At 38.6% G+C, this 24937-nt stretch overlaps 2 protein-coding genes across 15 annotated transcripts; both read right to left on the minus strand.

Annotated features, from left to right (window-relative positions):
* Positions 1-1016: 1016 nt before the first annotated feature.
* LOC106955556 (glycine receptor subunit alpha-2-like) lies at positions 1017-10793 on the minus strand. Of its 11 annotated transcripts, none has more exons than XM_015045813.1 (9): positions 10412-10793; positions 9513-9640; positions 8733-8800; positions 5550-5773; positions 4364-4680; positions 3448-3662; positions 2926-3102; positions 2434-2529; positions 1017-2339 (listed from the first exon to the last, which is right to left on the minus strand). In XM_015045813.1, the coding sequence occupies exons 1-9, from the start codon at positions 10468-10470 to the stop codon at positions 2073-2075; spliced, it is 1551 nt and encodes a 516-aa protein (XP_014901299.1). In that variant the 5' UTR covers positions 10471-10793; the 3' UTR covers positions 1017-2072. The 11 variants fall into 11 exon arrangements, 9 of the variants coding, with proteins under 9 accessions (XP_014901299.1, XP_014901301.1, XP_014901300.1 ...); XM_015045815.1 differs by lacking the exon at positions 10412-10793 and having other exon boundaries at positions 2434-2526; positions 4364-4501; positions 4598-4680; positions 9513-10037; XM_015045814.1 differs by lacking the exon at positions 10412-10793 and having other exon boundaries at positions 4364-4501; positions 4598-4680; positions 9513-10037.
* Positions 10794-11260: 467 nt separating this feature from the next.
* Positions 11261-22873, minus strand: aifm1 (apoptosis inducing factor mitochondrion associated 1). 4 transcript variants are annotated; one of them, XM_015045805.1, is made up of 19 exons: positions 22625-22873; positions 20768-20898; positions 20543-20648; positions 20427-20441; positions 20061-20144; positions 19488-19556; positions 18643-18755; positions 18408-18538; positions 16927-17017; positions 16756-16840; positions 16603-16679; positions 15840-15948; positions 15620-15727; positions 15449-15537; positions 15219-15359; positions 14178-14320; positions 13917-14041; positions 13138-13325; positions 11261-13060 (listed from the first exon to the last, which is right to left on the minus strand). In XM_015045805.1, the coding sequence occupies exons 1-19, from the start codon at positions 22710-22712 to the stop codon at positions 12989-12991; spliced, it is 1965 nt and encodes a 654-aa protein (XP_014901291.1). In that variant the 5' UTR covers positions 22713-22873; the 3' UTR covers positions 11261-12988. The 4 variants fall into 4 exon arrangements, with proteins under 4 accessions (XP_014901291.1, XP_014901290.1, XP_014901293.1 ...); XM_015045804.1 differs by having other exon boundaries at positions 19488-19559; XM_015045807.1 differs by lacking the exon at positions 19488-19556.
* Positions 22874-24937: the final 2064 nt, after the last annotated feature.

Raw genomic sequence — 24937 nt, forward strand, 5'->3', positions numbered from 1 at the left:
AGAGAGAAAAAAATTTTTTTTATATATATATATATATATATATATATATATATATATATATATATATATATATATAGTTGACGTATAACTTATGTATATATTGAGGAAATAGTTCAGACACCCCTCTTTCAAGTCAAGTCTGGACTTTTGGTCAGTCCGTCCTTCAAATATTTTCGGGTCAATGATTTAACTTTAGTCCTTTTTTCACAAATGGTTGTCATTATATTATATGGGCGAGCTTGCTACATGCTGAACTCCTGGCAGTAATAGCTAGACCCAGCATGTTTATATGTCGGCTGAAGTTGCATGTGTAATGTGCAGTATGTATATGTTTTGAAAACACCGCCATCTAGTGGTTAAAAGAGGTCTGTTGAGTTTCAGACTTAGTGCTGAGTCAGATAATCACAGTGCAGGCAAAAATAATTTCAACTTCGTTTTTTACGATTCCTTCTATATGTGGTTGAGGGTGAATTTTTTTAACAGTTAACAGTTGTTAAAAGAAAAGGAGGCCCCTCCTATTTCTAACAGTCTCAATGCTGACGTCTGCATGCAGCCTTCTTGTCCTGCTTTGGTATATATGCATGTGACGACTACTTTTCGATAAAATATTTATGTGTCTGCTTCATCTACAGGTTATATTTCTATTTAAAATCTGAGGCTTCTAGAGAAACACTGCTGGTATCAGTGCAAAGATCTGCTTCTTTTCCAGGATCTTTAAAAATAGAAAGTGACAGAGAGCGAGCCATGGTTTTTATAATCTCGGATGCATTTGAACTATTGTAGTGAAAGGCAACAGAGGACTTCTGTATTATTTTTGGCTCAACTAAATAATTTTGTTGGTTGAAGAAGAAAGAAAGAAGAAAGAAACTCCATATGTTTCAAGAGACAGATTTATTTATAAAAATACAAGTAAAATGATTTGTTCAGTGTCAGTGATGCACATTTCTTACAGAGCCATATTTTATCTTTAATACTTCAGGACTTAATATTAATAACTTAAAAAAAATGTATTGTTCTGGGTGCATATTTATTTATAAAAGAGACATGTATACTTTTGTCTTTAATAAAGATAAAGTTCCTGTTAGGGTTTAGTTTTGCAACTGATACATTATCCGTAATAAATTGGTCAAACATTTAAAAAGCAAATCATTTCAACAAATAAGGTATTTCACATATGTCAAAATTCCCAGGCCCATACCAGCACAGCTGCAGAAGTGAACCTAATATAAATGCTCTCTATAAGTTTTATGACTGAGTGGCAAAACATAATTTCACACCAATACTGGCAATCCTGTGGATGATGTTTAATAAACCTTAAAATGTATTCTGCTATTGCAGCATAGCTTCACATAATGTAAAAAAAAAATCAAACCTTCAAGTGGATCTATTGAGTGGATGAAAAAAGTTCTACATAAAGACATGATGTGAAGTTGTGTTAAACGTATTTTGAACAAAGTGGTTGATGTTACACTTATTGTCAGCCCTGCAGCCATAGTCTTAGTCTTCATTAGAGAAATCTACCACAGCATTACTTACCCTCCACCGTACCCAACAGTGGATATGAAGTGCTTTTCCCAATATTCATCCTTTGTTTTGTGCCAAACCCTAAAGCATTTGTTTGTGTGAAGAATTTGCAGCTTGAGATATTTTTTGATCTTACATTAAAGATTGGATTTCTAATAAAACATGAGTTAGATTATGCTACTGTAATAAAATGTGAATTTTATTGCTTTTGCACACATTTACCAGGGGTGCCAGCAAGTGTGGAGGGCCCTTGAGGTGAATAAGTGCACTGTAAAATGTACTGACCTGATTTTACAGCATCCAAACACAAGTGATAGAGGAAGGTTAAACACACACTGTAATCTGATATGCAATGCTTACAAAGTGCAAATTAAGAGCAAATTTCATCAAAAGAAATAAAATAAAAAGAAAAACCCACATAATTTGTTTTATGATAGAATTTTTAAGTGGTACTGCACATGCAGTCCGACATCCTCTGCGTGGCCCAATAAAGGCCGCTCAGTCTGAAAACGTTTCACGTTCAAAGGTCCCGGGCGTGATCACGGTGGTCAAAGAGTGAACTGGAGGTCCTCGTGCCGTAGAACTTTGTAGGTGAGCCAGTAGAGCACGTTAAACATGAGGAAGCTCATGGGGAACACGGCTCTGGAGATGGTGTCGATCCTCTTCGCCCGCTCCACGAAACGCCGCCGGATTTCATAAAAGCCTAAACCGGGAGGCAAGTCGGCGAAGACCGGCGTTGCGTCCATTTCCGGGGCGCTGGACAGGGAGAGTCCAATGCTCTGGAGGAGAAACCCCTGCTGCGCCAGCTCCTCTTCCTGTGGGGAGGTACACAAAACACAAGATGGAGCACAGTCGTTGGGCTTCGGCCTGAGAACGTGACCGGCGATGAGGCAGCAGGTCAGGACGTACCCTGGCACAGGCACTGCACCGCTGGGTTGCGCTCCCGTGAGCGGCATTGTTTCCTGGCGTGGTGTTTCCCTTCCCCTTACCGTCACTGCTTCCCTGCTGACGGTGAACAGACAGGACACGACCCTAATCACTAAACAGCACTCTGCCTTGTTAACAGAAGCGTTTTGTAGGTTGAAAATATTTAAATATGTTGATAATTCCTGAATCTGACGTCCACACCCCCACCTCAAGAATTATTCACATCACAAGATGGTTTTGACCCATGTTGGATCCCTGCCTTTTCGTCTCATATTATTGGGGGTAAAACCGGAAGAAGCTGAGAACACAGTGTCTGCAGTGAAACAAGGTGAATTGAATTAATTACAGGTCAGCGCTGCCTGCGTTTCCCGGTTGGAGCGCAGCATGCAGCTGAGCTGTGGCTCTTGCATAGCTGGGCGCAGTGAATAGCAGGTGACAGCTGCCCCGGGGGTTGTGTGGGTGGGCTGTACTCACAGCTCTCTGCTGCTGCCGCTGCTGCTGCCGCTGCTGCTCTTTAAGCTTCTTCCTGAGTCTGAAGAACTCCTTGTGCTGGCGTGAAACGAAGTTAACAGCTGCGTACTCCAGCAGCGCGGCAAACACGAAGAGGAGACACACGGCCATCCAGATGTCTATAGCTTTGACGTAAGACACCTGCCAGACCATGGGCGTTGCATCCGTTGATTAGTATTAAGACTGTGTGCGAAAGCTGATGGCAAGTAATTCTGCAGGGCAAACTTTATTTGACATCTTTATCTCATCATTGTGTGTTTTTTTTTTTGCCTGCTAGTCAAGCGGGTATATGCAATGCTTAGGATTTTATCGACCTGATTGACCTGTTCTTTGATGACTCACTTCAATGATTTTTAAAAACAAAAATATTGCACTTAAGTTTCAATTTAAATAAGGAAAAAATGTGGCTTAAAAACTTTACTCATTAAATACTTTCACTAAGAGGAATAAAGGTTACCTATAAACAAAAAGGGTAACGTTGCTTACCTTTGGCAGAGAGGCTCTGGAGCCTGAGCTTTGTGTCGTCATGGTGAGCACCGTGGTGATCCCCAGGCCCACTCTGGCCGGCGCGGCGTCCATGTTGATCCAGAAGGACACCCAGGACAGGATGACAGTGAGCAGGCTCGGTATGTACATCTGGATCAGGTAGTAGCCCATTTGACGCTCCAGGTAGAATTTAACCTCTATGCAGGTGAATTTACCTAAACAAAAGGAGGAGTTAGAAGATTAAACGATGACAGAAGGAGCAGGTCGCTACACACAAGAAACAGCTGGGTTATTTCTTCAAGCCACATGTTGTATTTATACAGTTGGGACTGTTCGGTTGTTTTTTATCGAACGTTGAGGGAAAGATTGTGAGTCAGGGTGTTGAACGTTTGACAGAACTTCGTCAGCCATAGGACTAAGCAGCAACCTGGTAAGACTTCACTGAAACTCTTCCATAGAATGAAACAGATAAAAACAGATACAAATAAAAATCCAAAAAAATGTGAAGAGCATTTATATTCAGCCCTCTTTTCTGTGGTACCCCTATGTAAAAATCCAGTGCAGCCAATTGCCTTTAGAAGTCACCTAATTACAAAATGGAATCCACCTGTATACAATTTAATTACAATAACCAAAGAAATTGTGAAAACCATGTATAATTTTCCTCCTACTTCGTAATTAATGTGCTGCTTTGTGCTGGTTTATCTAATTTATTCCCAATAATTAATGCAACAAAAAAGCTGAAGTTGCAAAAAAGAAAAATAAGAAACATTTCCAAGGGTGTAAATACTTTTCCAAGAACTTGCACGCGAGCTTGCGCTATATTTGAATCAGCACTGAGATTAGGTTAGTTTTAACCCAACAAGCACTGTGCACCAAGACTGTTTATGTTATCAGATTGCAATATACTGCGTACCTGTGTTGTAGTTCTTGGTACAGTAACCAAGACCTTTCTCCTCTTTCAGCAAAAACTGGGGGAGCGTCAGATCGTCGGCCACCTGCACCGCTCCGACGTCCAGCCACTCGAAAATAAGGTCGTTCATGGTGTAGCCAACTAGGAAACACAGAGAAGCTGCACAGTGAGCAACAAGTTCACTGACCAAATCTACACACAATTTCTGGCTTTGCCTGCCATGAAGGATGAACTCACAGCTCTCCAGTTGCATTATGCATGTCTGGCTATCCATGGGGAAGTTCTTCAGATCCATGGGGCAGGAGAGAGTGAGCGTCAGCCTAGAAGTCAAAAAGCAGCAAAAATGTTGGAACTATTTAAGCAACAAAAAGGGTGACAACCCAACTCTCGCAACAAACAGTCCATCCTTTCTTTCCCGTCTACGGAATTTCACAGGTGCAGTTTTTAATTTTGAGTTTAATGTACATGAGTCACATGGAAAAAATGAGCAAATACTATCCAGTTTTGTCTTCTAAGAGAATTTGGATATCTAATACAGGTTTTAACAATACTTGCATATTCCAAAATACAGCTGAACAATCAAACTGAAGATTTAAGAACATTTTGTAAAATGCAATAAAAAGATTTAATAAATCAGAGTTCCTGTACATCTAGTCTCAGCATCACATCAGGTTCACATCATTAAAACATCCAGGCTATGCATTTTGGATACAGTTTATTCACTGTTTCGCTGTTTATTTGAATGAATAGGACAATAAACATATTCATACTATCATTACTTTTTCTTTTGTCGGGTTTAGGTTTATGTTTCAAGTTCAAAGGTCAGAGCCCAGCAGGAAAGCCGATGGTTTGGCTCATGTCTCTCGGAGGTGCTAACGGAGCGTCAGACGACGCCTCTCGTGTCTGTTGTTCTAATTATAACTCAGTACCATTACGCTACATTTCACAACTGCTTCAGCGGCTCTTTACTGACCTGATTTATTTTGCCCGCGGTTAAAGTTTGACATGAACTTGCTCATGTAGTGTTCTGGACAGTACAATTACTAATGAACTGAACTGGGGTGAGAAAATCCTCTCGCAGGCCGTGCAGCATTCTCAGAGGTTTTGATTAAAGCCTCGGGACGCGGAGGCTCACGTTCAGATTTGAAATGAGGGAAGAAGAAAGGAAAAAAAAAAAGCACGGTATAACCTGATGCTGTAGAGGACGTTTCCATTCTGGAATATCCGGAGCAGTTTGTTGTCGGTCGTAACCTCGTGGAAGTTTGCTCCCTTTTCGTTTGCAAAGAACAGATCGGGTTTCCAGATGGAGTCCAGCATTGAGGGGTCTAAGTCCAGAGAGTCGTCTGGATACTCCTTATAGGCAAGTCGGGGGTCATTCCACTGCTGCCGTAGAAACACATTTAGCCGGTAGTCCTAACAGTAGGAATCAGATATGAAAGTAGTCGAGAAATGCAGTAAAAGTGGCAGTACCAAAACCTACAGCTTGTTGTAAAAGTATTTATTTAGCTACACTCCTTAAACTTCTCACATTTTACAGAAACAAACTTCAATCTATTTTATTTGGATTAAATGTAAAATATAAGGAAAATTATGCATTTATTTATTTATTTTACATTTTTATAACAAAATATCTGCAAAGCAAGGCATCTATTTATATCTATTTATATACCCCATTTTCTATGGTAGGCCTAAATAAATGCCTTCAAAAATCACTTGATTAGTTAGAGTCCATCTGTGCACATCTGCAGTATTAATACATCTGTTAGCATTTTAGTAATATCCCAAGCTTTGAATATCTCACAGAGCCATTCTACCTGAACCTAAACGAATATAAATAAACAGCCAGAGCTGCAACGGAATGGTTTAGTCCAGGGCTCTGCTACCTTTACAGCCCAAAGAGACATTTTTGCTTTAAGTACATCTAAAAGCTAAAAAACTGGTTTAGAGGCTGGAAATCTGTTTTTGTCATTTTAAAGAACAGGCATCTTATTCCCATTCCTAGGTTTTAACAAAGAAAAACATTAAAAAAAAAATCTAAATATTTTCACATAATTTCCAGTCAATATTAATAAGAAAAACAGATCTAAAAAAGAAAAAGACTTGTACTTTTAATGCCATTCTGTTGTGGAAATTACATAAAATCATTCCATAAAAAAAACAACAAAAAACAAACAGAAAAAAATCTTAAAATCCATTTGTTTTTATATCTATTTTTGAAAACTTCAGTTGCTTCTTTGCCTCTTTTTTGTCAGTTTGTAAGAGCCAAGGTGGATGGTACAAAGAGCAACTTGCAACCCTGGAGCCACAGGTTCATATTCAAATGTTTGAATGGACCAGTCAAAGTCCAGCTCTAAATCTAGTAGAAAATCTGTGGCAAAAGTTTTAAAAACGTGCTGTTTACAGTTGTTCTCTGTCTACAAAGTACTGACTCAAGCGAGCCGAATGCAACACTTCTCTGAATTTTATTTCTCAAAGAAAGATTGCAAACCACACGCAACTTTCTATCCACTTCACAAACACGTGCTACTTTCTGCTGGTCTGTGTAAGAATTAATTATTAATTCTTACATAGAAGTTTGTGATTGTAACGGGGAAAACCTCAAATGAAATAGCACTTTAAATTTCTAATGAGATTTAAACCTTTTTATATCTTGCACAGGTGTAACAAGAGCACAATGAAAATTGAAATAAATAAATAAATAAATCACAATCACACAAACTTGTCAGCGTGAAAACTGTCATAAACACCAGCAAACAAACCTAAGTGCTCTTAAACTGAGTGCACTTCCCGTTACAGCCTAAATTTTTCAGGCTTTGCTTAAAGGTATTTTCTGCACAAAGTTTTTTACTCTAAGCTTGAATAAATTAGCACATGCAGCCATCTGAAGACGCTTGGATACACCTAATAAATTATTAATGCGTTCCTGTGTGACAGAGACCTTGCACATACAAATAATAAAAAGAAAGAATCGAAAGTTGAACTCAAGATTCTGCTCAGAGGTAACTAATGTAACTTCATGTTTGAAAGTTAAGTAAAAAGTAAAATATCAAATAAAAAAATATTGTCTCAGAACTTGTAGTTATTTCCGATTAAAACACAGATTTAGAGTAAAGGTAAAGTCCTTATGACATGTTAGATATATATTTAAAAGGAAAGCAATGTGTTAATCTAAAACAGATTTGTACGTTATCTAACGAGAACAAGATTAACAAGAACAAGATTTAGTTTTTTAACCCTTGCCTTCATTCAACTTAATTTAAAAATATTGATTTTGTTTTTAGGAGCACACTTAAAAACAAAGCTCTGCTTGCAAATTCATGCGCAAATGTATCTCTTAGCCAACATTTTTAGTGCCACAGTCACCACTGTAATACCTAGTTTAAAGTCTTTGGATGACGGTATCTTGTCCTTACTAGCATAAACAAACATCTATAAAATTTGTGAATTTAAAATATTTTGTCATTATAATGTGTAGTTTACTGTATGTTGATGTATTTATAGAGTAGTATTTCTTTGCATTCCAAACAGAAGTTTACTCTGATGTTCATTACAAACATGCAAGTTACTAACTTGAGTCTTTTAATGATTTATTCAAAACATTGTCTTTGGAGGTGGATGAGACACTTTTTTATAACTTTAATATTTTTTTTAAATCAAGAATTGTATGTTCAACAGCTTATTGGAGATTTAGTGGTATTTGTTGGTTTTCTGGCATGGACTCATCTTTTATGTGTTAAATGGGGTTATGGCTAGAGCTTTATCCATCCCATGTGATGTATGTTTAGGAGAAGGGTGTCCAATGTACTGCCTGATGGCAGCTCTTGGAATAACACAAATTTGACCACCAGCAAAAACCAAATAATTTTTTTACAGCAGAATTCTCACAGAAGAAAATGCATCTTCATAAAATTGAAAATGTTTGGTATAGGTGTTTGTCTTTTATTCACACGAGAAGTTCAGAAACCAGCAGGAAAGCCGATGGTTTGGCTCATATCTCTCGGAGGTGCTAACGGAGCTTCAGTCAACATTTTATTCTAATTTTACAGTAAGTGGGAGCACAAACAACATCAGACTTTGCTAAGCCTACAAAGAATAGAGTAAAAATTCTAAATTAACAAAACAGAACAATAGAAAACTCTTTTAATGAAGCAAAAATGTTTAATTTTCTTAACATAGCTTACCTTGTATACTTCATTAAAATAAGACGTTTCTTTTTGTGCAAGAATAAAACGAATATTTATTTCACAGTGAAGGGGATTAAACTTTAAGGATTTAGATATATGGACCACACTCACATTTGAAACCTTGGGTGTGTTCTTGAGAGTCTGGAGTGAACTGAAACAAGTGTGAGAAGAGCACAGAACTGACTCACCATGGTGGTTTCAGTGATGGATCCAAAGCTGTTGATGAAGATGTTGCAGGTGACGTTGACAGGAGGACCTGACAGAAGCAAACCGTCACCAAACATCACCGGAAAACACTTTCCCTAAACACAAAACGACGTTTTCTAAGCAGAACACACAAATTACCGGGACCAACAAGGAAGCATAGCTTTCCTCCAAAGTAACATCTGCTTGTTACCTCCACGTCGGGGCCATGTTACGGGACTAAACAGGCACATCTTATTATGTTGTCATTCCTGGTACACTCCCGTTATCTGCGGCCTTCTGACGGGATAAATATTTCAACCGCTCTTTTCCAGATGCAATAATTTATTGATTCTGCTTTAGTTACATTAGTGTATTTATAGCTAATCGGCGGGAGATTTACCCAGCATGCACTGACGGGGGACGCGGAGCAAGCATGAAATAAATATGAATCTCGACCCTGGAGGCTAAAGGCGAAGCATGTCAGAGGGAATCTGCTGGCTTCACTCACAGGCGCTGCTCAGGACTGGACTGAAATAGGCCTCTGGGGTAACATGCAAGGATGACTGCACACTTGTGTCAGAATAAAAACGTGATGGAAAAGAAAAGAGAATCCTAACTCAAGGCTGTGGGTCAGCGGGGAGAACAGTCACAAGCCATGATTAAGGAGAAAACATCCTCGCCTGCAGAAATCGCCCCACTCTTGTTCGTCTGTGAGTGATTTGTGCTCCTTGGCTGCTCAGATCGCTTCGGAAAACGGGCTGCTCACACCGCAGCGCATTTACCTTTGAAATTGGGTCTGATGCGAGCGTCGTAGCCAGATGTTCGCCCCATCAGTTTGTCCAGAAAGTCAGATGGAGAGGGAGGCTTGAGCGCTCTGCTGGGGAACTTCATCTCCTTACAGAGCGCTAATCTGGCAGGTGACAGGACAACCTGAAGAATATTTGACCCATTTCTGCCTCTAATAACATCTAAAGTCTTCAGTTTGACTTTAAAGGGACATTTCATGCACACGTTTTAAGCTACGGCAGGGATTTATTTTTAATTAAATCATTACAAGGGCGGGTTCTTGGGGCGACTGCTCCTTTCGTGCTTCTCACTCATTCAACTCCAAGTAACACAAGAGATCTTTCACTTCCCATATCATCTTAAAAACTGGCTCTTGGAAAGTCTAAAATGTAAACATTGAGAATGTATAAACATATATAGATTTTATGGTTGTTTTTTTCCTTCTTTGTATTTATTATTTTTGCTTTAACCTGCCAATGGGAGTAGATGGAAATTAGCCACCTGTCTATAATCTCATGTACTTGGATGTAAATGCTCAACAGTATGTATTATCAAAAAGAAAAAAATATATATATATATATAATATATATTAACTGAACTTGAAGAATGTACACACTTGGATTAGTTTACCAACCAAAATCTTAATTAAATGGCCTCATTTTCTGTCATTCTACATGGTGTTTACTTGGGAAAACATTTGTCCTAATTGGGGATCATAAAATATTTAACTCTAGCTTCCTCTGTGAGTAAACAGAACTGTTGACAAGACTCTCTCTTTCTGAGAGGCACTTGGCATCATCTTGTCAAATCGCATTAAACGCAGTAGTAGGCACACACTCCAGTAAATACACTAACCCTATAGGCGACTACAACATTCCCACAAAGCTTTTCTTACCTGGCTTGTAGAAAAACGACAAAGCAAGCCCAAAAATCGCACCAGTTGCTTAGAAGCATTCCTGTGTACTGGGTAAAGCAGATAAAGCGAGAAAAAGAAGAAAAGCTGGAAATGGAGAAACAGAAAGAATGCAGGAAACTTCTTCTTCTTGTGGCTGTCCTAACCGGGCTGATCCAGCCAACAGAGCCTCTCTCCCTCAGAGCAGGTGTAAAGTACAGGAAGCTGCTGCTGCTGCTGTATAATTTAAAATCCAAGGGAAGTTTTTTTTTTCTTCCTCCTCTGTCTGTTTGTGTGGATGACTTCAAGCTTGAACTCTTTTTTTTATGGCCATGTGATTGCTGAAAGAATTACTGCAAGAGTATTTAAAGGAACAGTGTGGTTTTTAGAGCAGCCTGGCATTAATGCTGCGTCTTCTTAAGTTTGGGAATAATCAGGATTCTCTGGTCACATGAGAAGAATTAAATTAAATCAGTGGATAAAATTCATTGCAAAATGTATTTTTAATTATTGAAATTTTTAATGCATAATTTTCAAATACTCAAACAGCATCCAGGTTACCATTTATCTACAGATTTGAAATAAAATTGACAGAATTAAAGAATAAAATAAATACAATAATTTTGGCTTTTAAGTCTTAGGCAACCATTGAATTGAACACACCTAAATAAAGAAAAAAAGAAATGTACTACTTTAGGCGATAACCATGCAGCACCTACAATATTACCTGAACTTTAAACAATAAAACTATATTATATAAAAAAAAAAATAAAACATTTGTTGTACTTTTGTAAATTACTGTACAGCTTTGAATTTTGTCTAACTTAAATGCAAAGGGCTAATAAATTCTAAAAATAATTTATTTAGCAAATATGAAGTAGTTGATTCACTGATTCATTCTAATAAAAACCAGTAAAGTTTTGAAAAAAATCCCCCCAAAATATTTTTAAGTCTTTATATAAAATGAATCTCCCACAAATTAACATACAGATTGCATACATTGATGATGAATGCTAAACATTTGTTCCAAATAACTCCAGTGAATCATCTGTTTCAGCTCAAGCACACCTCCACTTATTTATTTCTTCCATGTTTGTCCTTAGTATTTGGTTTATTCATCTTTTTTTTTGCAGGAAAATTTAAAGCCAGATGCTGAAGCTCGTGTCGAGGAGAGGAGAAGGCGGCGGTTCCAGCCACTTACTCGTGTAAAATTACAGTCAGGCAACGCGATGGGACGTTATGGCCGCACGCGTTTGCCTCACTTGAAAGCTCCTTGTGCGCTTCGTTCTGGAGCTCACAATGTCAAATGAGATCAAGGATGTGTGAGAAAACGAAGCACGAGAGCCATCGTAAAAGCAAGAACACCAAAGCGGGAGGAAGGAAGAAAAAAAGAAGAAGAAGGGGAAAGATTTCTGCCTGCTTGCTCATTTTTACCCCCGGACAAGACGGGAAAACTAGGCCAAGCTTTATTCTGGTGTCGTTTGTTGGGAGTTGGACACTGGATTGACTTAATATGAACTTCAACACGCTGTAAAACATGCTCATGAAGTGTCACTTTTCTAACATTACCCACTCTCCTAATACACCCCCCCCTCCCCCCAAAAAAGTGTTTTTAACCGAGCCGAGACATTCCTCGTTCCCCCTCTCCATCACTTCGAGTAGCAATCTGCCAAGCAACTGGGAATGATTCTAACTCCTCGGGACAGATGAGTTCAACCTCACTGACTGCAACAACCGTCTAAACAATCACAGCTTCGGATAGAGGTCACTGCAGCTGCTCATCACTGCCATTATCTGGAGGCAGAGCTGAAAATAATGGGTTGAGTCCAATTTAAAAATAGCTTTTATTGCAGCTTTTCTCACAACAAGCTGCACCGATCACACAGAAGGGGAAGAGTTCAGCTTTGTGAATGACGGGGGACGCAGAGGAGAAGGGGTCGATCACAAATAATGGTGGAAGGAAAACAAGACAAGGGCTTGTCAAGTGGCGATAAACCAAAAAAAAAAAAAATCAAAACAAACATAATTAAGACAGCAGATACAAATCCCAAATATGAAAATATCCACAGTTTAATATACATTGATCCTCGCACTGCAAAATACAAAATCTTACCAAGTTTTTTTTAATCTAGTTTCTAGTGCAAATATCTTACACTTGAAATAAGACTAAATTAACTTGCAAGTAAGTAAGTTAATTTAAGGGTTTGTTTTAAATTAAAAAAAAAATCACTAATATTGATGAAGAAGTGCTAGTTCCACTGGCAGACCTGTAACAAGACATTTTCCCAGTGTTATAAGTGAAATAATAATGGAACTACTACTTTTATCATCAATATTGACATTTTTATTTTAAAAAAAGCTCCTGTATGCTGCTTGTAAGTTAGTTTAGTCTCATGTTATGTGTACCAAGATATCTGCAGTAGGAAATATACAAAAAAAACCTTAAGATTTTGTGTTTTTTGCAGTGATAATTTGGTAGCCATGAGTGGTTGTGTCTTAACGAAGGAGGCGATCACTGCCACAGTTCAATATTCGAATGAAGAAAAACTCTCTCTCCCCTGAGTGCGACTGTCCAGCGGCTCAGTCCTCATGGATGTTGAACAGCTTAGCCACCTCGTTCAGATCCACATGCTCCTCTCCGTCCTTGATGATCTACAGTTTTCCCCACACAAACATCTTTCAGTAAACGCATCACGTATTTGAATTCTGCCATAAACCAGGAGTGGTACCTTTCTTGCGATGGGCATTCTGTTGAACACGTTCCACAGGATGATCCCCACCACCACCTTCTCTCTCAGGTAGAAGATGACTCCTTTCCCGTATTCGTCCCTGTGGCTGACGACGGGAGCCGGCGCCGCCGGGGCCACCGCGCTGGAAGCCGTGTCCTCCGTTTCGCTTTCTGAGCGGATCCCAGTACCTGGAGCATGATCATGGAGGAAGCTTCAATCTGAGCCTTTTTTTTTTTAGTTTTTATTTTATTAGAATCAATATAGTGATTATTTTTTCACTTTGTGTTTTTTAAAGGGGCAGCATTATGTATTTTCCAGCCACATAGTGCCATTTTATAGCACAATCAACTAACGATGTTTTTAATTTTCCAATCAACAACTGAAATGTATTGTGACAACGATAAATCTAAATTCTTATAAGAACATTTTCACAATAAATGATACAATAAATACCCACCTCTCTTGAATTCCCCTGATTTGAGACACAGGCTATTTCTTTTCTTTTTTATTCTAAGACTATAGGGCTTAAACAAAATTGCAATTTTTGTTTGCCTCTTATATTCTGATCACCTACATGATTTGTGTGTCTCAGTGCATGTAAATATTTCCATATACTATCTCTTCATACATGAATTTACTGCAGCTCCTCTCATTAACGAAACAGTTTCCTATGCTGCAAATGTGCAGACATTTCACACAAACCCAAAGCTACACACCAGCAAGAACAAAAAAACTAAATATGGGATCATTAAGTATATTAAAACACTGAGCACACCTACCTGACTCCTCAGTAGCAGCTTTGGGTGTGTCCTTGGCAGTGGCTTTGGCAAAAACTCCTACAGTTGGCAGGCTGCTGTCAACAATCCCAATAGCTTCATAGCCGACATCGGGTCCCAGGTCGCTCCTGTGGAAAAGGACAAAACGCTCACCTCAGAGAAAACTGTTTTACATTCACCTCAAAGGGAGGAACCAAGAGTTATCAACTCAGTATTAAAAATTGCAACTAAAACATTTTAAAAAATCTGTGTTAATTAACCCACCAGAACATAGACTGATGCCAATAAGGTTTGTTGGCTCCTGTCATGTTCTCTCCTGCAAGCCTCCCGCTGACGACGGCGTGGTCGTGGTGCTCCACCCGCCTGCGGCCCAGCCTGATGTCATAGAAACAGGCCGCATCTCCAGCCTGACGTGAAACAAACACGACTGAGCACTTCGCACTTCACACACCAATAAGGATAGTTCATAATCAAAGATGGTGTACTCGAGTAAGAGCAGCAATACTTCAGCATGTTTTTACTCAATGTAAAACTTACTCAAGTACTGAGTAACTGATCAAAACAGGAATCATTTAATATTGAAAAATTACAGATGGACCAAAATGTAAAGTTGCGTGGAAATGTTGGTATTTTAATTACCAAACTGAAAATAATTTGTGTAAATAAAATCAAACAATTTCTATTTCCGAAATAAATTTCTTTCAATATTAAAACTTGAAAATTAAGAAAAACTGCAGGTGTGTGTCTGGTGAGTATTTGGTTTAAACAAGCTTCTTCTTCATTCTGTGGAGTTATTCACAAAGTGTCCAGAAATTTAAAACAAGAGTAGCAATACCTCACAACTGAGTAAATGTGACTAATTACTAGTCAATTCTGTTCATAAAGCAGGATAAGAGGGGCACACAAATTCATTTTTCTTTTTAATCCAACATTGTGGTGCATAAGGATCTAGTCGAATTCAAACCTAGTCAAATAAGCGACAGACCAAAAGATAATCTGATGACAAGAAATTATTTAAAGAAAAGATTTTTGAACTGGAAATGGAGGAATTTTATTTGTTTATTTTGTCACGCTCATATAATACCTTTATGCCTGTTTCTCATTTCTTCTATCAACATTTATGGCCAAAGATTTCATTCTCTCAGAGGAACACATGACAGAGCTGCTTCTCTCTGCTGCAACATGAACCAAGAACTTATCTGACCAGGAGGGGGCACTATGACCACATAACATAATGCACAACATTTACAACACAAATAAAAATCCTAAACCTGATCTATATTCAGAAACAGGATTTTTACTTACCACCCAGATATTGGACCTGGCCTGCAGCTCCGCGTTGACCCGGTAGCCACCAAAGTCTGAGTCCACCTCTAAGCCGGCAGACTTAGCGAGGTCAACGTTGGGCTCCAGGCCTACGGCTGCAACAATGTGATCCGTTCTTACCTGAAAGGTAAAAAATCAACATAATTAGTGCCTGATGATTCCATCTGGTGCATTGGATCAAGTTAAATTTGGTTGAAATGTGAACCTACCACTCTTCCATCCTTGAGTTTGATTTCTAGTTTATCATCTTTATAGGACACAGATTTCACCACTGCTTCCCTGATGACCTTTACACCCTCTAACCGGACACACACGGAGAGAAACAATGAGAAAAGTCAAGAAAAATCCTATCGATATCGCCTGTGTCAATCGAGTTGTACCTTTCTTGACTTTTTCTGTTGTCCAGTTGCTCAGATACTCAGGCAGCACCTTGCCCATGTTGCCCTTCTCTGGGAACATCTGAATTACCTCTAATCCAGACTCTGTTGCTGAAAAATAGGAAGATGATGATTGACACACAAGCAAAACGGTTTGTTCTGTTACCTAGAACTATCAGCTTGATTCATCTTGAAAGTTTCACAGCTTGTCAAGAAGCCTTACATCTCCTGCCAAGCGCGCAGGCCAGCTCGCTGCCCAAGAATCCGCCTCCTATGATGGTGATGGACTGCGCGTTTCTTGAAACTTTGTCCAGGGATTTAAAGTCGTCAATCTGCAAGTTAAACATTTCAACTTTAGGCGTTTTAGGATCATAATAAGATTGAAAAACTCAACATACTTCAAAGTAACAATCCGTCTGCATTTACTCGAAGTTTAATTGAATATTTTAAAGAACACAGAGATTTGCAAAAGTTGACATTTTGACGCTACATTATTTTTACTATTAAAATACATATGTATTTTTGGGCTGCAACTATCAATTATTGTAATCAATCATTCTAAAAATGAATTACATTTAAATATTGGCACATTCTACAGATTGTTCATTTAACCACTTAAGCTTTTTCTATACAGTATAAGAAATACATTAAAAGATAAGCAAATAATTCAATTACTTTTTTGTAAAAGAAAGTAAAAATTGTATTGCCTAAAATGCAATAACAAAGCAACCCTTTATCGTACGCTCAGTCATTTATAGCAAAAGATGCATCTGCAGTTAAAAATACTGTCGACTATTCTGTTGATTTATTTTAATAACTGGAGAGCAAAAGGTGTTTAATAGAAGATTTTTATTTTTACAGAATTTGAACCAAGTAATATATTTATAATATTTAGAACCACATTCCATGGAAATCTGTGCTCCATTCTACTTTTGAGGAATTTCACTTCTAATAAATCTGACGCCACCTAGTGGTGAAACTCTGACCTTGCGGAAAACAGTTGTCCTCTTCATCACTTCCTCTCCAGCTCTTTCGATTACCTGAAGATTCCTTGGGACTCCACCTGAAGAAAAAAAAAAATTAGATTCATTTACATATTTATTAACTATGGTCAGTAACATCACAGCTAGACTGCTTACCTGTAGCAATTAGGCACTTGTCATATGAAATCTCCATGTCATCATCAAGTTTGACTTTGTTTCCTCTGACATCCATATGAACCACCTAAAATACATCAAATTCGGTATTTCAATATAAAGCATACTAAAGCAGACCACTGTTGTGTCTATCAACTAAATCTATAAACCAACCTTCCTGCCAGTGAGGACGGCCACTCCTCCATTTTCCGCACCGCTCAGCTCTTCCGCATCAACGTAAAACGAAGGCGGCTGGAAGTAGATGCTGTCAAATAAACACAGCAGTGTTGAAAACGCATAGCTTTAAAATACAAAAAGAAATGCTGATACAATAAATGTCAATAGCCCTTTAAAAACTGGCAAACACCTGGAAGGAATCATCCACCTTGGTCCAGATTTCAGACATTTCAGCTGATTGGCAAGGGAATGATTTGATTTACAATCAGAGGACATCAAGGCCAGGCAGTAGCTGAAGCATCCAACAGCCAGTCAAAACAACAAATGAAGGTCACTAGGCATAAAGGAGGCTTGCAGGGAGGGAGATAAAAGCCAAACCAATGAGGCACCATTTTCAAGATCATTGTTGTCTTAATAATAACGTACTTGGTGCTGCAAATATTTAATGATAATCTACCGGAGGGAGCTCAACAGCAAACTGAATATATAATTCGTTTTCAAACTAAGTGGTTAAACTGGTGTTTAAAGCATTAGAAGGTATTCTTGCCGGTTGTCTAATAAATCCGACAAGCTGGAAACAAATTCAACCAGACAACTCTGAAAACTGCATACAAGTTAAACATTAACTTAGTGAACTTGCGGTAAAAAAAAAAAAAAAAAACTAAAAGAAAAAAACACGATGTGGCAGCTGTGGTCTTGGATAGTTTTGCACGTAGGGGAAAAAAAGCGTAGCCTCCATCAAACAGGTTCTGGTAACATTTATGAATCTGCTGACCTTCTCTCAGTGTTGTGACTGACAGTCCAGCTACTGTCTGCAACATAACACCTGACTTGTGACGCCCTCTGCTGCTCATTCCTGGATCGTAAGCCGAAAACTATAGAAAGCCATTTCTGATCTGCAGTGAGTGCTTAAATAGGTGCTTTACTGTATTCACTTAAGTTTGTGAACATATAAAACTTTCATCCAAAACCCTTTGACTAGCATAGATGCTAGAGCCATACAATATGAGGACAGGTACAGTTGTTGAAAACCGTCATATAATTTGTGACCACATTTTATTTACTCTTCTTCTCATTTGTTACTTTTCCCCCCAATCATGTTTTCTGAGCTTACAAATTTGTCATCAACTTTATACATGGATGTCAGGCCAACTGTCAAATATATTACTTGCAGGGAGGGCCTTAAATGCATGTGACCCAAAATATAAAGCTCACCAAAAATACAGATTTTTTTATTAATATTTTTCACATCCAGCTAATAAACAGACTGGATGCTCTAACGTAGTTTGTAGTGACAGGTTTTGACTCGCCTGAAGTCTTCTCTGTGCTAAAAGAAAGTTAGAAGTTAAATTCAGAGCAAAGTAAACAAGATATAAGTTTGAAAATGAAAAGATGGAGAAATTCAACAAATATTCAAAAGCACAGTTTAGAGAGCATTTTTAAAAACTCAAGGTTTCATGGGAAGACTGGGAACCCACCTTCTTTCCTTCCCGTTCCACTGTTTGAACCGCAGAGTTTCTGTGACACTGGGGTCGTCAGAGAACCACAGCTCCTTAGAAAGAGGCGGCCTCATGTACGGAAGGTCTGGCTCATCAGTTACAATCAGTACCTGCAGCAACAACAAAAAATATATTATAACTTAGGAAAAATAGCCTCTAAAAATATAGAATGAATATTTTCTATGTACGTCAGATGAGAAGAAGCCTGACTGACCTTGGCATCAGGGTCTCTGGCTCGAATAGATCGGGCAGCTGCGAAAGACGCCGTACCTCCACCAATCAGGAGGTAGGGGGCGTGTGAGGGCAACGAAGGTTTGGAGTCTGCAGCTGGTCAGAAAGAGAGAAGAAGGGAAATAATCAGTTCATGGTCTCATTAAGCTAACAACCACCTAGTGATGGAATAAAACTTTGAAAAACTTTATACATTATTACAAGAGAAGAAAAAGAAAAAAAAATGATCAAGAATAAGTGATTAAGATGCTTGAACCTTTTCAAATAGCAACAAAAAATTGTTATTCTGGGTTTGACTCTTCATGGAGTTTGGATGGTTCTGCTTTGGAGGGTTTCGTTACTACAATTCGATCTTAAACCAAGATTTTTGGATGTAGGTCTTAGATTCTATTCACAGTTTTGTAGCCGGTTCTGAAAAATACAATTACCAATCCTTGAGTCCCTTTCCATCACACTAAATGACCCGTAGCAATCACACTGTGTGAGCTTTCAGAACATACAGCTGGGGTTTGGGGGAACTGAAGGGGCGTGGCCTACAACTCGCAGCATTCGGCTGAGCAACATGTGGAAGTATGTGCCCGGGATTTCTAACCAAGTACGGTAAACAGAACAGAAAAAAATATAGAGCGCCATCCTCAAATTGTTATTTTCCATCATCAATTGCAAAATCAAAAGGATATTTTATACTTTGTAAGCACAGAACTGGACAACCTTCATAGCGCCCTCGCCGACTGCAGCATGTCATATTGAAACCACGCTCCTTTCAGTTTTCTGGCTAATATTTATCGGCCACTACACAAGAAATGTTGCTTTTCTTCTCAGTCTTACCCTCCTCAACTCCAGCATCAGTGAGTGGAGCTGCTGCCTCTTCTGCTGAGGCTTCTGCCAGTGGCTCATCTACTGCGAAAGCAATACATGAAATCGGCTAAAAATTTGAGCTACCCAGTAGGGACGACCCATGCTTTATGGTGGGAGTATTCACAACAACTGGGAGATGTAGCATAAAATCGAAAAATAAGTTAAAACACCAAATTAGGCCATCATCGTTATTTTCCATGAGGGCAGATTAAGCCTCACAAATGTACCAGCCAATAAAACAAAAAGTATTGAAACAGAGTAGAGAGACGAAAAAAGAGAAGTGGCACTGGCGAGTTGGTTTCCAAAGGCTGCAGTGAAACTGTAAACAATGTTACATAAAACGCACATGCCGCCAAAAATATCGTCACGGTTCATGCAGGAACTTTCTAAGAATCTGATCACAATCAGGCGACAACAACAGAACAGAAACCTTCCAGGATTCAAATTTGACATGCTAATGGTTTCATGCCAAAGCTACGGTTTGTACAGGAGGCATAATAAAACACGTATGTGTTTGGATAGAGTAAAAAGCAGGCGGCTGACCTGGAGGTGGCTCTGCAGTTTCACTGGGGGCCGCTGCTTCAGCATCAGGAGCAGCTGCGGCTTCAAGTTTTGTCTCAAGGGGGGCTGAGCAACAAACAAACACACTTATAAACACCGTAGACTGAGAGTATGGAGAGAATAGTAAAATACATGATGTCTTGACTAACAGACTTAAATATATCACCGTTACTGAAAATACAGTTTCCCTGATAAAAATCTGGTGTACATAGCAGTAAAGAGGAAGCTGAACCGAGTACTGCAGTGTCAGCTGCTTTTACACCAAATCAGTCCAAACTATGAATAAACTGTCCAATCAAAACAAAGTTCTGGCAATAGCTATGAACATCACTGCCTCAAAGTACTCACGCTCCATCACGGTGGCTTCAGCAGCGAAAACACAAAGAATCAAAAGTAGGCATTTTTAAATACAGATACAATCCTAGACATTTCCCTCTAAAGGAAAATAAAACAACCGAACTCACCTGCAGGTTCTGTTTGGATCTGTGAGGCTGATTTCTGTTTTCTGGAGGAAATTTCTGCCATCCGCTCCACATGTCTTTTCTGGTCTCCTTTTAGAGTAATAACAGCCTGGGGGCAAAAAAAAAAATCAAAATAAGATTTCAACTTGCATACAAACTAAAATTAACTGTATAGCATTGAAATGCATTGTACAGATTCAGGAATATATTGGGAATATTCCTACTCACATATGTTAAGCCACCGACAAAGGATGCTCCAACTAGGAGGGCGTATTTTAGGTTGTCACTGCCTCCACCCACCGGCCCTGTGGACATGTGCGCCACAGGCACACACAGTGGCGTTCTGGCATTGTTCCACCCTGAAAGAGATCATTGGAAAAACTTCATCTACACAACTGATCTCAAATCATCACTTTCCTAAAATAATGGCCAAAGTCCTTTTTTTGCCAAACGTTTTGGGAGAAACACAATCATGTGAGGAGTCAACTGGACTTTTGACAGCTGTGAACAAACATTTAAGCTTTTAAAATGGACTTTTTATGGCTTTCTTCTAACAACGACTTTAATCTGACTGCACAAATTATTGTTGAAAAGTGGAAATAATCTCCCCCACCTGAGCAAAAGATCTCTGCAGCTCCTCCAGAGTTACTGTTGCTGATTAATGATTTCTTATAAGTCTTAAAATTCATGAATGTGGGGAAAATCTTATTAATCAATTAATTCAACAGCTTGTTGCTGACCGATAACTTTATCCATCTGTGCTACTGGTCACATAATGAGTTGCATGTTATTTATGATTTATGGCTGTCAGCTCCTTTTCAGGAGTTCTTAAAGTGATTTCCCCCAAACCATTTTACACTAAGCCACATTCACCCAACAGCTGTAGAAAAAATGCACACATTCATATATTGACTGATCACAAGGCAACTTGGGGTTGAGTTCAACTTTAGCAGCTTTCCTCTACTCCTTTGCAGCCGCTACTCTGTTGTAGATTTACTGTTGCTGCTGGAAATCTTGCTGAGCCGTGCAACCTTTAGCTGGGAGACAGCTGTTTTTTTCTTTTTTACAGTAAATTAATTGCTTTGATGTTGAAGCATTACCTTAACTAACCTGGGCAAGGTCTAAATTCAGGTGACAAACTGGAATTTCTAACTTTATTTATAATTGTTTTATTCCAAACTGAATTTAGTCTGAATGTCTTTATGTTTCACAGCAGGATGTCAATGGTAAAAATATATACTACAGCAACAAGCATCTCCTTTTCTATTCAGTTTCTCACAGTGCTAAATCACAACAAATGTTAAATCAGGACACTTTACAAGTCAATCAGATCCCATAGTTAAAATTAATGTCAACTGTTACATGTTTTTAATCTAGTGGCCCCTTTAACGGGCCTTGTTTTATCATGACTTTATTTGGAAACTATGCATATGAAAAGTACCCAAATATGGATGTGTTCAAATAAAATTTACCATTAATCCTCCACTTTGAAAAGATAAATATCGTCTTGATATTTCTTAAAATGGAGAGAAAGCAGAAATCTCTATGCATGGAAAATTAGGCCAATTAAAAATAGCCCACACTTCTGATGGACTATTCTCTGCTAGAACAGTCTTGCATGCTGCTGAAGGTCAGGTTGGTGCCTGTGCTTATCCATTCACAGTCTCATAATGGGGGGGCGAGAATATAATCCTCTAGATAAGAGTCAGTGCATGTGATTATGGCAGCAATCAGATGGGTGGTCTCAGAAAATGGTGCAACACCTGTCAGAGAAACACTGCAGGCACGTCAAACTCATGATTATTGATAGGCTGCACGCGGCCCCAATAAATAATCTATATTTATCTATGACCAACTATATTAATCATTACTAATGCATCTGAAAAGGCAGCGTCAACATTTGCTGATTAGCTAGTTAGCTTCGTAGAGAACATAAAGGTCGGGATAGGTAAAAGCACAAACCTAGCAAGCCTGCACACAGAGCGGTTTAATAATGAATCAAAGCATACATGTATTACAAGTTCATTCATATCTGGATAAAGGCCAGCTAACCGGAAGACAAGGGTAACCATTAAGTTCACCTACCTGCTCTCCTCACGTTCTGTCGGCATACAGTGGACGAGGCTCTGGCCAGAGGTGCAAGCTTCTTCCACACAGCCCTACATGTCAGCATGGTGGCTCGGCTCAGCTGCGACAGCTCCCAGTTACACTACCGACAGGTCGGACAGAAAGCTAGTTACAATTAATGAAGTCCGACAGACGACTAGCAGCCGCACACAGTGCACGCCAAGGCCAGAGACAGGTCATACGTTTCAAAGGAGTGCTGGGTAATTGCAGAGACTGTTTACAGAGGGAGATTAGCCAATGCTAACGCAAGCTAAACAAGACAAGAGGCTGTACAGAAAGATGGCATTGCAGTTTTAAAAAAATAACAATGACACATTCCCAAGACTTATAAACCTATAGGCTATTGCCGTTATATTTTAGATATAAAATATTGCAACACATTTACTTCTACACTTTAAACGTACATTTATTGAATGTAAAATTCAGGCTGGTTATTTCACCTGACATCTACTGCGAGTTCCCTCTTTCAAGGCTCTTTGGTCAGGATAACTTCTTCTTGATTTTTGAGAAAATAAAATTGTTTCAAGACGCTGCTGCCCCCTACAGCTCACAACGTAACGCCAGAATCAATTTTATTCAATATGTTCGACTTTACTCTCAATGAAGACATTTTAAATATAAATAACAATAATTGGTAAATATATATATATTGTAAATATGTATATATACACTATATCTATAGTGTATATGTACAAAGAGGAAGAGAAGGTTATCTTTTTTATATGTTCACAGAACATTGCAGACCAAAAGCACCACAAATAAATATGCCAATAAGAGAGTAAACAATTATTTATACATGTGTTGATTTTAGTAAAATTACAAATAGATCACATTACTGAATAAGTTCAACTGTGCTGCCTGTACCATGTCCTGGAGGGAGTGAAGATCAGCAGATCTGCTGATCATCCTCCATAATGGCTATTATACAGATTTTTCTGTGCACTTCCATCACTGTGTGATTTTGGTTCTTTCATAAAACAGGACAGGTCCAAACTGAAAAAAAAAGAAAGAAAGAAAAATCACACCATCAACCCTACTGTTAAATGTGGGAATTCTTTAGCAGGGTCAGCAAAGCTGGTCAGAAGGAAAGTGTCAAAGAAAACAAAGTATTCACTCAGTAACGTTAAAATATGGAATTCGAAGAGGCAAATCTATTATTATTTGTGTTGCATTGTTTCTGTATTTCTTGATTTACATAGAAGGCTTGATATCATAATTATCAGAATAATTATATGCTCAATAGTCCTGCAGTTAAGTTTAGAACATGTATTTCATTATTTATCATAAAGCATAACACCAAATGTCCAAAACAAAAGCAAAAAAAAACAAAACTAAATGAAAAACAAGTACTGGTTAGAAAAAAAACAACTTGAGGCTAATCTTAACATGAATATCAACATATTCGCATAACAGATATTTCAACCTGCTGCAAGTTTTCACAAAGTGCTTGTAAACATATGTAGTTCTAAGCCAGACATACAGTTATGGGTCAACAAACCACACATGGTGAAGATAAGAGCAAAAGATGGCAGCTGTGATGAATGTTGCAACTCCAGCTGAGAGGAAGCTAAAGAAACAACTCAAGCTGATGTTGAGGTGAGATACATGCTGGCTTTCGAAGAAGGGGAATAAAGTCCAAGCTGTAGATCAGTGGAAAAGGCAGCGAGTGTCTTAATTTGAAGACATAACCCAAATTAAGAATTAGAATCAAGACATAGAGCAAAGCAAATGTTCAATATCAAACATGTCTTTGTGTGATTGTGTTGACAAAACCAGTCGTTTGAACCGTGTAGCTGCTAGGGAGACAAAAAGAGAGATTGAGGTTAGTGTTGCTCAAAGGCATGTATTTGTAGTTTGTCTATTTTTTTTTTTTTTGTATTGTTGTTACTATTTCTGGGGAAGCAGCAGAGGATTTCATGGCAGTTGTGGTGATAAACTGATGTGGAGGTGAGCATTGCTACGGATCTAAAGGCAGACAGCCAGGAGAATTACAGTAAGTGGAACCCAGATGTAGGATAGAAGAAGGTAAGCAGTCCGGGTCGGTTTGATGAAACAAGTCCAAGTAGTTTGAAGCTCTGATGACTTCACTTGAGCATACTCACAGAGAGATCCAATTCAATAGGCCACAAGAAGATATGAGGTAAGTAATGTGAAAAATACTCTTAGAGCTTCTTTACAGTGTTGACAGTCAGGAGCTGAAATGGAGTTCTCCTGTTTTTTTCAGCCAGTGCCTTTATGAGGCGATTGGACACAGTTAAGTCCAAGAACCTT

This window comes from Poecilia latipinna, unplaced genomic scaffold, assembly GCF_001443285.1.
Source record: "Poecilia latipinna isolate Pla-1442-1.1 unplaced genomic scaffold, P_latipinna-1.0 Scaffold745, whole genome shotgun sequence".
NCBI classification, from domain to species: Eukaryota; Metazoa; Chordata; class Actinopteri; order Cyprinodontiformes; family Poeciliidae; genus Poecilia; species Poecilia latipinna.

What these genes read in the sequence shown, in the direction of transcription:
- LOC106955556 (XM_015045810.1), bottom strand. Translation starts at nt 9,735, where the DNA reads ATGAAATGTCCCTTTAAAGTCAAACTGAAGACTTTAGATGTTATTAGA. An exon ending in TACCAAGAACTACAACACAG is followed by an intron (nt 3,663 to 4,363) that starts GTACGCAGTATA and finishes CCTTTTGTTTAG; the next exon opens with GTAAATTCACCTGCATAGAG. An exon ending in CCAGAGCCTCTCTGCCAAAG is followed by an intron (nt 3,103 to 3,447) that starts GTAAGCAACGTT and finishes ATGGTCTGGCAG; the next exon opens with GTGTCTTACGTCAAAGCTAT.
- aifm1 (XM_015045804.1), bottom strand. Translation starts at nt 22,712, where the DNA reads ATGCTGACATGTAGGGCTGTGTGGAAGAAGCTTGCACCTCTGGCCAGA. An exon ending in GGACAACTGTTTTCCGCAAG is followed by an intron (nt 15,949 to 16,602) that starts GTCAGAGTTTCA and finishes TTTAACTTGCAG; the next exon opens with ATTGACGACTTTAAATCCCT. An exon ending in CTGCGCGCTTGGCAGGAGAT is followed by an intron (nt 15,728 to 15,839) that starts GTAAGGCTTCTT and finishes CCTATTTTTCAG; the next exon opens with CAACAGAGTCTGGATTAGAG.